General features: G+C 47.0%; 1 protein-coding gene across 5 annotated transcripts in view; it reads right to left on the reverse strand.

Annotated features, from left to right (window-relative positions):
* The window catches only part of ANKRD12 (ankyrin repeat domain 12), a 323,283-nt gene that overhangs the window by 74,540 nt on the left and 236,347 nt on the right, over positions 1–12,396 (reverse strand). For all 5 annotated transcript variants that reach the window (XM_063923478.1, XM_063923477.1, XM_063923476.1 and 2 more), the window contains one exon: positions 9,065–9,211. In XM_063923478.1, coding sequence (XP_063779548.1) covers positions 9,065–9,211 — 147 coding nt within the window. The remainder of the gene's footprint in view (positions 1–9,064; positions 9,212–12,396) is intronic.

The following is a 12,396-nucleotide window of genomic DNA, read 5'->3' on the forward strand; positions in this document are numbered from 1 at the left end:
AACATGACCACTTTCCACGTGAGATATTTCAAATCCACGGTTTTCAGTGGCTCAAACCCATGTGACTTTAGGAAATCCAACACCACGTTGAGATCCCAAGGTGCCACTGGAGGCACAAAAGGGGGCTGAATATGCAGCACTCCCTTAACAAAAGTCTGAACTTCAGGTAGTGAAGCCAGTTCTCTCTGGAAGAAAATCGATAGAGCCGAAATCTGGACCTTAATGGAACCCAATTTAAGGCCCATAGTCACCCCTGACTGTAGGAAGTGCAGGAAACGGCCCAGCTGAAATTCCTCCGTTGGGGCCTTCCTGGCCTCACACCACGCAACATATTTTCGCCATATGCGGTGATAATGGTTTGCGGTTACTTCTTTCCTAACTTTAATCAGCGTAGGAATGACTTCCTCCGGAATGCCCTTTTCCTTCAGGATCCGGTGTTCAACCGCCATGCCGTCAAACGCAGCCGCGGTAAGTCTTGGAACAGACAGGGCCCTGCTGCAGCAGGTCTTGTCTGAGCGGTAGAGGCCATGGGTCCTCTGACATCATTTCTTGAAGTTCCGGGTACCAAGCTCTTCTTGGCCAATCCGGAACAATGAGTATAGTTCTTACTCCTCTTCTCCTTATTATCCTCAGTACCTTTGCTATGAGAGGAAGAGGAGGGAACACACAAACCGACCGGTACACCCACGGTGTCACTAGAGCGTTCACAGCTATCGCCTGCGGGTCTCTCGACCTGGCGCAATACTTTTCTAGCTTTTTGTTTAGGCGGGACGCCATCATGTCCACCTGTGGCCTTTCCCAACGGTTTACAATCATTTGAAAGACTTCTGGATGAAGTCCCCACTCTCCCGGGTGGAGGTCGTGCCTGCTGAGGAAGTCTGCTTCCCAGTTGTCCACTCCCGGAATGAACACTGCTGACAGTGCTAACACGTGATTTTCCGCCCATCGGAGAATCCTTGTGGCTTCTGCCATTGCCGTCCTGCTTCTCGTGCCGCCCTCTCGATTTACATGGGCGACCGCCGTGATGTTGTCTGACTGGATCAGTACCGGCTGGTTTTGAAGCAGGGGTTTTGTCTGACTTAGGGCATTGTAAATGGCCCTTAGTTCCAGAATATTTATGTGCAGGGAAGTCTCCTGACTTGACCATAGTCCTTGGAAGTTTCTTCCCTGTGTGACTGCCCCCCAGCCTCGAAGGCTGGCATCCGTGGTCACCAGGACCCAGTCCTGTATGCCGAATCTGCGGCCCTCTTGAAGATGAGCACTCTGCAGCCACCACAGCAGAGACACCCTTGTCCTTGGAGACAGGGTTATCAGCCGATGCATCTGAAGATGCGATCCGGACCACTTGTCCAACAGGTCCCACTGAAAGGTTCTTGCATGAAACCTGCCGAATGGAATCGCTACGTAGGAAGCTACCATCTTTCCCAGGATCCGCGTGCAGTGATGCACCGACACCTGTTTTGGTTTTAGGAGGCATCTGACTAGAGATGACAGCTCCTTGGCCTTCTCCTCCGGGAGAAACACTTTTTTCTGTTCTGTGTCCAGAACCATCCCCAGGAACAGTGGCCTTCATTCCGAGTTGTTCGCTCGTTCTTTTTCATCGCATCGCAGTGAAAATCCGCTTAGTACGCATGCGCAAAGTTCGCACTGCGACTGCGCCAAGTAACTTTACTATGAAGAAAGTATTTTTACTCACGGCTTTTTCTTCGCTCCGGCGATCGTAATGTGATTGACAGGAAATGGGTGTTACTGGGCGGAAACACGGCGTTTCAGGGGCGTGTAGCTGAAAACGCTACCGTTTCCGGAAAAAACGCAGGAGTGGCCGGAGAAACGGTGGGAGTGCCTGGGCGAACGCTGGGTGTGTTTGTGACGTCAAGCAGGAACGACAAGCACTGAACTGATCGCACAGGCAGAGTAAGTCTGGAGCTACTCTGAAACTGCTAAGTAGTTAGTAATCGCAATATTGCGAATACATCGGTCGCAATTTTAAGAAGCTAAGATTCACTCCCAGTAGGCGGCGGCTTAGCGTGTGTAACTCTGCTAAATTCGCCTTGCGACCGATAAACTCGGAATGAGGGCCAGTAGACGTGTCGTAGGGACCAGCTGTGACTTTGGAATGTTTAGAATCCAGCCGTGCTGTTGTAGCACCTCCCGAGATAGTGCTACCCCGACCAACAACTGCTCTCTGGACCTCGCCTTTATCAGGAGATCGTCCAAGTACGGGATAATTAAAACTCCCTTCTTTCAAAGGAGTATCATCATTTCGGCCATTACCTTGGTAAAGACCCTCGGAGCCGTGGATAGACCGAACGGCAACGTCTGGAATTGGTAATGACAATCCTGTACCACAAATCTGAGGTACTCCTGGTGAGGATGGTAAATGGGGACATGCAGGTAAGCATCCTTGATGTCCAGTGATACCATGTAATCCCCCTCGTCCAGGCTTGCAATAACCTCCCTGAGCGATTCCATCTTGAACTTGAATTTTTTTATATATGTGTTCAAGGATTTCAAATTTAAAATGGGTCTCACCGAACCGTCCGGTTTCGGTACCACAAACATTGTGGAATAGTAACCCCGTCCTTGTTGAAGTAGGGGTACCTCTAAAAAAAGAGAAAAAAAGCATACCCCGGAGTCAACTTATACGACTCAGACGAAATTGCTCCGATCTCCAATCCTTTGAGTTACAAGCAAAGATTATGGTAGACTCGTTAGAACAACGTGGATACCCCACACCCTTACTAGATAAAACATTGGCGGAAGTAAGGGGGATAAATAGAGAGACTTTGTTGTCCAAAAAGAAAAGAACAATTAATAATTCTGAGATAGATAAAGAATACCAATTAGCCTTTATCTCCACCTACAATGATAATTGTTCTAAAATCAAATCTATCATAAAGAAAAATTACCACATATTAAAACAAGATCATCTATTAAGAGATGCTCTTCCCAATAAACCAGTTTTTGTCTTTCGTAAGGGGAAATCCCTAAAAAACACTTTAGCACCCAGCTACTTAAGACCTGAGAAGAGAACCAACATTACCTCAGAATCTTGGCTTCCACCGATAATGGGGTTTTATAAATGCGGAAATACTAGGTGCACCACGTGCAAATATATAGAAAAAAGACAATATGTAAATACCGATAAGGGGGAAAAACAATATAAAATGAGAAGTCATATTAATTGTAACTCTACATACGTTATATATATACTCCAATGTGGGTGCGGCCTATATTATGTGGGCCGCACTACTAGAAAACTTCGAATTCGGTTTCTCGAGCACCGCAGAAACATTATTAACAGAGTCTCTACGCACAGTGTTTCTCAACATTTTAATGACTTTCATAATGGGGACCCAAAAAGTCTCAGAATAATAGGAATTGAACACATCCCAATGACCAATAGGGGAGGGGACCGCTTCAAGAAACTATGCCAACAAGAGGTTTATTGGATGTTTAGAATGGGGTCTATCCATCCAGATGGCCTCAATGAAGCAGTAGAGCTGAACACGGTTATCTAAGACACATACCATTTAAATCATAGATTCGATCCTTCTCAGTAATCTAACATATACTTATAATAGGTTGAGTAATCACTCCTCTAATCACTATTTAAATGATTGTTTCTCTAAAAGCCTAAGAAATAGCATATATACACTTATCAACATGCTTCTTATATCCCTTTATTCTTAATGATTTAGCTCTATCCGTTTGTCCTCTATAAAGTAATAATAGAGAAAACCCAGAGGAATGAGGTTCTTAAATTTATATGAACCAATTCAACAAAATCAAATATATCCTTTCTTTCCCTATAACAATTACAAAATTCTACTGGCAGACTATAGCCCAAGTAAAGATTGTCTAGCGAGATCACACCCGCAGAAATGGGGTTAACAACTTGCTCGATCCATTTTTGTATGCGGTTGTCATGGTTACCGGACTGGGAGCGACACGTATGCTTCCGCATACGTAATCACGCTCCTCGCCGAAGTCCTACTGTAACCATAACGACGGAGGCACTTCCGCACACACCTCTCCCGTTTGACACATCCGGGGGAGGCGCTATAAGGGGATTGTTACACCTAAGCCCCGTCCCCATGACGACGGCTGGGGAATCCTTATAGGCTACTTACTAACGATACATCACTTCCGGTTTCCGCTACCTAGGTAACGGCCCGGGAGTAAACTAAAAAACCTCTGCAAAGGAAAGAAAAAATGCATATAGCGGCACATAAGAGTAAGAAAAAGTAGGTTTGGAATAAGATATCAGTAATGGTCACCCTGAAACAGTAGATCAGCATGGTCTGACTACCTCCATAATATTGAACATATAACAGGTTGTTTCCAACTAGATCATGTGACATTAATCACATGACCAACACTAACCACATGACCTTCTATTCCACCTATAAAATCCTTTAGCCGACAGTTTCCACGACTACACATTAGTAAACAAAAGTATTGATTGGATAAAACATATCTCTAAGCATTAGTTAGATGTATAACAAACCCCTATTAGGACTAAAAACAAAAGTATAACACCACCAGAAGTTTCTATTTACAAGCAGGTCTGTCTCCTATACCTATTTTAACAGGTTTTGTTATTGTAAACAGAGTTATGCATGATCAACAGGAAATGCGCATCCAGGTGTCAATTAAGCCACCATTTTGTCTAGGGTATATAAAGCCCAAACCCAGGCATTACTGTATACCTTTGAAAAAGCTGCAAGGCATATGCAGTGAAACGCGTCAGGTTACCAGGATATTGCATGCTTTGAGCACGACTATCTCCAACCGGATCTGAACCAGCCCACAACAATTTCCAGCTACCCAGAGGAATCCCAGAGAGGCACCATCCAACCACCGCATTGCATGAGGTACCCACAAACTTTTGGGACATTCATTTCTTTAAAACCCTCTAGCGGTCTATGGAAATTACAAAGGACTCTTCTGGTACTATCTGAATGGGACTTATATAGTGGAAAATTATTGGACATAAACCATCCTTGGGCAATATTTGGAACAGATCCTTCAGAGTCTATATGACACATGTCCGGAATTAACATCTTGGGTAAAATTTTACAATTCCATAGCATGCTTATGGTATAATGTAATTGCACATAATATTACTGTTTTTTAAGCAAATAGTGTTTTTAATAAATTGTTATTAATTTCACACATTTAGTGGATATTGCTCATTTCCTCTCAAAGCGCAGCCTTCTTTCCTTTTTTCTTTGCAATTGTACCTTTACTATCACCTGTTGTGAATACAGCTTGTGAATTGCCTGTAACACTGCCTCCCTGCCTGAGGGAGTGGTTGGCAAGGCAGATTTGAGGAAACGGCGGGGGGGAGACGTCTCGAATTCCAGCTTGTACCCCTGAGATACTATCTGAAAAATCCAGGCATCCACCCGTGAGCGAGCCCACTGATTGCTGAAATATTTGAGACGGGCCCCCACCGTACCTGGCTCCGCCTGTGGATCCCCAGCGTCATGCTGTGGACTTAGAGGAAGCGGGGGAGGACTTTTGCTCCTGGGAACTGGCTGTATGCTGCAGCTTTTTTCCCCTACCTCTGCCTCTGGGCAGAAAGGACGCGCCTTTAACCCGCTTGCCCCTATTGGGCCGAAAGGACTGTACCTGATAATACGGTGCTTTCTTTGGCTGTGAGGGAACATGGGATAAAAATGTAGACTTCCCAGCTGTTGCTGTGGAAACGAGGTCCGAGAGACCATCCCCGAACAACCCCTCACCCTTATAAGGCAGAACTTCCATGTGCCTTTTGGAATCTGCATCTCCTGTCCACTGCCGAGTCCATAACCCTCTCCTGGCAGAAATGGACATTGCACTAATTTTGGATGCCAGCCGGCAAATATCCCTCTGTGCATCCCTCATGTATAAAAGTGCGTCTTTTATATGCTCTACGGTTAGCAATATAGTGTCCCTGTCTAGGGTATCAATATTTTCTGACAGGGAATCTGACCATGCAGCTGCAGCACTGCACATCCATGCTGAAGCAATAGCTGGTCTCAGTATAACACCTGTGTGTGTATATATAGATTTCAGGATAGCCTCCTGCTTTCTATCAGCAGATTCCTTCAGGGCGGCCGTATCCGGAGACGGTAGTGCCACCTTCTTTGACAAGCGTGTGAGCGCTTTATCCACTCTAGGGGATGTTTCCCAACGTGACCTATCCTCTGGCGGGAAAGGGTACGCCATTAGTAACCTCTTAGAAATTACCAGCTTCTTATCAGGGGAAGCCCACGCTTCTTCACACACTTCATTTAACTCCTCAGATGGATGAAAAGCTACTGGTAGTTTTTTCTCTCCAAACATAATACCCTTTTTTGTGGTACCGGGGGCAACATCAGAAATGTGCAACACATTTTTCATTGCCTCAATCATGTAACGTGTGGCCCTACTGGAAGTTACATTAGTCTCATCGTCGTCGACACTGGAGTCAGTATCCGTGTCGACATCTGTGTCTGCCATCTGAGGTAGCGGGCGTTTTAGAGCCCCTGGTGGCTTTTGAGACGCCTGGGCAGGCACAGGCTGAGAAGCCGGCTGTCCCACATTTGGTATGTCGTCAAACCTTTTATGCAAGGAGTCGACACTGTTGCGTAATTCCTTCCACAGCACCATCCACTCAGGTGTCGACCCCGCAGGGGGTGACATCACATTTACAGGCATCTGCTCCGCCTCCACATAAGCCTCCTCATCAAACATGTCGACACAGCCGTACCGACACACCGCAAACACACAGGGAATGCTCTGACAGAGGACAGGACCCCACAAAGCCCTTTGGGGAGACAGAGAGAGAGTATGCCAGCACACACCAGAGCGCTATATAACACAGGGATCCCACTATAAATGAGTGTTTTCCCTTATAGCTGCTTTTTATATATATATATATATATATATATATATACATACATATATATATCTATATCCTGCGCCTAAATTTAGTGCCCCCCCTCTCTTTTTTACCCTTCTGTAGCTTGCAGACTGCAGGGGAGAGCCAGGGAGCTTCCTTCCAGCGGAGCTGTGAGGGAAAAATGGCGCCAGTGTGCTGAGGGAGATGCCCCCGCCCCTTTTCCGGCGGACTTCTCCCGCTTTTTCTGGAATACTGGCAGGGGTATTTTTACATCTATATAGCCTCTAGGACTATATATGATGGAGATTTGCCAGCCAAGGTGTCTTATATTGCCCTCAGGGCGCCCCCCCCCAGCGCCCTGCACCCATCAGTGACCGGAGTGTGAGGTGTACATGAGGAGCAATGGCGCACAGCTGCAGTGCTGTGCGCTACCTTGGTGAAGACCGAAGTCTTCTGCCGCCGATTTTCCGGACCTCTTCACGCTTCTGGCTCTGTAAGGGGGACGGCGGCGCGGCTCCGGGAACGAACACCAAGGTCGGGTCCTGCGGTCGATCCCTCTGGAGCTAATGGTGTCCAGTAGCCTAAGAAGCCCAAACTACCACCTGTTAGGTAGGTTCGCTTCTTTTCCCCTTAGTCCCTCGCTGCAGTGAGTCTGTTGCCAGCAGATCTCACTGTAACATAAAAAACCTAAATATACTTTCTTTCTAGGAGCTCAGGAGAGCCCCTAGTGTGCATCCAGCTCAGCCGGGCACAAGATTCTAACTGAAGTCTGGAGGAGGGTCATAGTGGGAGGAGCCAGTGCACACCAGTAGTCTAAAGCTTTCTTTATAGTTGTGCCCAGTCTCCTGCGGAGCCGCTATTCCCCATGGTCCTTACGGAGTCCCCAGCATCCACTAGGACGTTAGAGAAATGGTAGCTGCTTAATGAACATGCATGTAAAGATGATGTTAATCCATGGCTGGCTCCAGGCACTGTCCAGTGGAGTGCACGTACAAGTGTGCCTACCATGACCCACTGCGCTGCAGAAGAGTATTTGTAGCTTGGCATGGACCCTTTTAGGCAGCTCAAGCCGAGCCTTGCCCTACTGTATGGCAATGCTGCAGCATGATATAATAGCCACCACGCAGCATGCTGTCTCTGTCCGCGCACTCAGGGAGTCATTGATACGACCACCACATGACAGGCAGTGGTGTAGACTTGGGCTGAGTGGTTGACTCTGAAGCTCAGCAGCAGTCTATCACTGACTGACTTGGGCTGGGCATGAGCATAAGGTAATGACTGTCATCTTGTGCTGCAGTGGGGTGCCGCACACTACAGGCTCTGCCCCTACATGCACCACCCTCACAGCCCAAAATGAGACAATCATTACCTACTGCTCATTCAGCCTGAAGCTAGGTACACACTATACAATCATTTGTCCAATCTGGCTGGTTAGAATGAAAAGCTGGCAACACATAGAAGCAAATGACAATTGACCATTTGCTCCTAAACACTGGGAAATAGACAGAACAGTCGCTCAGACAAATTGGTAAAATACGTTTGATTTAACCCACAGGTTCTCAAACTCTGTCCTCAGGACCCCACACGGTGCATGTTTGCAGGTCTCCTCACAAAATCACAAGTGAAATAATTAGCTCCACCTGTAGACCTTTTAAAATGTGTCAGTGATCAATTAATACACCTGTGCACCTGCTGGGTTACCTGCAAAACATGCACTGTGTGGGGTCCTGAGGACCGAGTTTGAGAACCTATGATTTAACCAATTGATCTGAATGACCATTGTTAATTTCACAGTGTTTGGAAGCAAATAATCGATTACTCACATACATTACCAGATTTTCATACCAAACCAGCCAGACTGAACAGATAACTGTATAGTGTGTACCTGGGGGTGGGGGGTTAACAAATGTGTTTTATATTTTTCCAGTGGGGGATGAGGAGTATGCTTCTTATTAATAAAAATAATAATAAAAAGTATTCAATTGCAGAAATAGTTACATTGGGGGAAGCGCCAAATTTTCTCACACAGGCTACTATTAGAGATGTTTTTGGGTCATGGGTTTATCTAGACAAAAACAAAAAAGTTCCCCCACCACATAGCAACAGGCCAGTAAGTGAGACCTACATCCTTCATGATAATAGTAATGTAGAGATCTCCTATAGCTATCACTCCTATAGCTGTAGGCGGATTACCTGGGCTGTTGTCTCTAGCAGTCATCTGCATGAGGAGAGCCATCTGTTTGCGCTCAGATAACGGGTAACCAAAGAGAATGTTAACAGGAGTAGATTTCTTACTTCCAGCCTCTCTCTTCACTTTCTTTTTCTCAGGCCCTTCTTTATCTGAAAGCAGTGAAGGAACAGTTATTATTTTGTGGTCATAACTGCACTCTGGCAAACACAAAAAAATAGGATTTTGGTTACCTACCAGTAAATCCTTTTCTCGTAGTCCGTAGAGGATGCTGGGGTCCACATTAGTACCATGGGGTATAGACGGATCCACCAGGAGCCATTGGCACTTTAAGAGTTTGAGAGTGTGGGCTGGCTCCTACCTCTATGTCTCTCCTACCAGACTCAGTCTAGAAACTGTACCCGAGGAGACGGACATCTTCGAGAGAACACTGATAATGGCGAGATTCATACCAGCTCACACATACAAGGCACATCAAGCTAACTTAGCTTGTAAACTCAGCAATCGCTGAAAACATTACTTACCAAGTAACACTGCAGTACTTAACTAAAACAAAGTTGTACTGAACCAGATGACAACTGCAGGAAAACGAAGCGCTGGGCAGGCGCCCAGCATCCCTACGGACTACAAGAAAAGGATTTACCGGTAGGTAACCAAAATCCTATTTTCTCTTACATCCTAGAGGATGCTGGGGACCACATTAATACCATGGGGATATACCAAAGCTCCCAGAACGGGAGGGAGAGCGCGGAGGCTCCTGCAGAACTGATTGGCCTCTGATGATCTGAAGTTCAGTCAAAGTATCAAACACGTAGAACTTTGCAAACGTGTTCGACCCAGACCAAGTTGGCGCTCTGCAAAGTTGTAACGCCGAGACACCCCGGGCAGCCGCCCAGGAAGACCCCACCTTACGAGTAGTGTGGGCCTTGACAGACGTAGGACACGACAAGCCTGCCGTAGAATACGCATGCTGGATAGTGAACCTAATCCAGCGAGAGATAGTCTTCTTAGAAGCAGGACACCCAATTTTCTTGGGATCATACAGGACGAACACAGTCCGATTTCCTGTGACGAGCAGTCCTCTTCACATATATTTTCAGAGCCCTAACAACATCCAAGGACTTTGATGGAATTGAGGTGTCAGTAGCCACTGGTACCACAATAGGTTGGTTGATATGAAATGCCGACACAACCTTTGGAATAAAGTGCGGACATGTCCGGAGCTCAGCTCTATCTTCGTGGAAGATCAAGTATGAGCTTTTACATGATAAAGCCCCCAACTCTGACACACGTCTAGCAGAAGCTAAAGCCAACAAAGTGACAGCTTTCCACGTAAGAAATTTTACATCAACCTCCTGTAGAGGCTCAAACCAGTCCGATTGGAGGAACTGCAATACCATTGTAAGGTCCCAAGGCGCCGTAGGCGGTACAAAGGGAGGTTGGATGTGCAGAACTCCCTTCAAAAAGGGAGGGCAGCCAATTGTTTTTGGAAGAAAACGGATAGGCCGAAATCAGGACCTTCACAGATCCCAATTTTAGGCCCATATCCACACCAGCTTGTAAGAAGAGGAGAAACCGTCCCAGTTGAAATTCCACCGCAGGAAACTTCTTGGACTCGCACCAAGATACATATTTTTTCCAAATTCGATGGTAATGTTTAGACGTTACTCCTTTCCTAGCCTGTATCAGGGTAGGAATAACTTTTTTCGGAATGCACTTCCGAGCTAGTATTAGGCGTTCAACCTCCATGCCGTCAAACGTAGCCGCAGTAAGTCTTGATAGGCGATTGGCCCCTGCTGCAGCAGGTCCTCCCGAAGAGGAAGAGGCCTCGGATCTTCTTGCAGTAGATCCAGAAGGTCCGCGTAACCAAGCCCTTCTTGGCCAGTCTGGAGCAATGAGTATCGCTTGAACCTTTGTTTTCCTTATGAGCTTTAGTACTCTTGGGATGAGTGGAAGTGAAGGAAACACGTACACCAACTGGAACACCCACGGAGTCACTAGGGCGTCCACCGCCACAGCTTTCGGGTCCCTCGACCTGGAACAATACCGCCGAAGCTTCTTGTTGAGACAAGAGGCCATCATGTCGATCTGGGATACGCCCCAATGATCGGTTACCTCCTTGAACATCTCTGGATGGAGACCCCGCTCCCCTGGATGGAGATCGTGTCTGCTGAGGAAGTCCGCTTGCCAGTTGTCTACTCCCGGAATTAAGATTGTGGACAGCGCCAACGCGTGCTTTTCTGCCCAGGGTATGATTCTTGTTACCTCTGCCATTGCAACTCTGCTCTTCGTTCCACCCTGTCGGTTTATGTAAGCCACTGTCGTTACATTGTCCGACTGCACTTGAATGGCCCGATTTCTCAGAAGATGGGCCGCTTGGAGAAGACCGTTGTAGACGGCTCTTAGTTCCAGAATGTTTATTGGCAGGTCGACTTCCAGACATGACCACCTTCCTTGGAAGGTTTCCCCTTGAGTGACTGCGCCCCAGCCCCGGAGACTTGCATCCGTGGTTAGAAGGATCCTGTCCTGAATCCCGAACCTGCGGCCCTCCAGAAGGTGAGATAATTGCAGCCATCACAGGAGTGAAATTCTGGCCTTTGGCGACAGACGTATTCTCTGGTGCATGCGTAGATGGGATCCCGACCACTTGTCCAGGAGATCCAGTTGGAAGGACCGAGTGTGAAACCTCCTGTACGACAGAGCCTCGTAAGAGGCCACCATCTTCCCCAGAAGGTGAATGCACTGATGAATTGACACCTGGGCTGGCTTCAGGACATCCCGGACCATCGTTTGAATCACCAACGCCTTTTCTTCTGGGAGAAACACCCTCTGCACCTCCGTGTCGAGGATCATTCCCAGAAAGGACAACCTTCTGGTTGGTTCCAAAAGAGACTTTGGAAGATTCAGGATCCAACCATGTTTCCTGAGAAGCTGAGTCGTGAGTGTTATGGACCATAACAGCTTCTCCTTGGACGATGCCTTTATCAGCAGATCGTCCAGATATGGAATTATGTTCACCCCCTGTCTGCGGAGGAGAATCATCATTTTCGACATCACCTTGGTGAAAACCCACGGTGCTGTGGAGAGACCAAATGGGAGGGCCTGGAACTGAAAATGACATTCCAACAGTGCAAATCGCAGATAAGCTCAATGCGGTAGCCAGATCGGAATGTGGGGGTACGCATCCTTGCTATCCAGGGATACTAGGAATTCCCCCTCCTCCAGACCTGATATCACTGCCCTTAGGGACTCCATTTTGAACTTGAACTCCTTTAGAAAGGGGTTTAGTGATTTTAAGTTCAGAATGGGCCTGACCGCACATCCGGTTTTGGTACCA

The sequence above is a fragment of the Pseudophryne corroboree genome, chromosome 5, assembly GCF_028390025.1.
Source record: "Pseudophryne corroboree isolate aPseCor3 chromosome 5, aPseCor3.hap2, whole genome shotgun sequence".
Classification (NCBI taxonomy): domain Eukaryota; kingdom Metazoa; phylum Chordata; class Amphibia; order Anura; family Myobatrachidae; genus Pseudophryne; species Pseudophryne corroboree.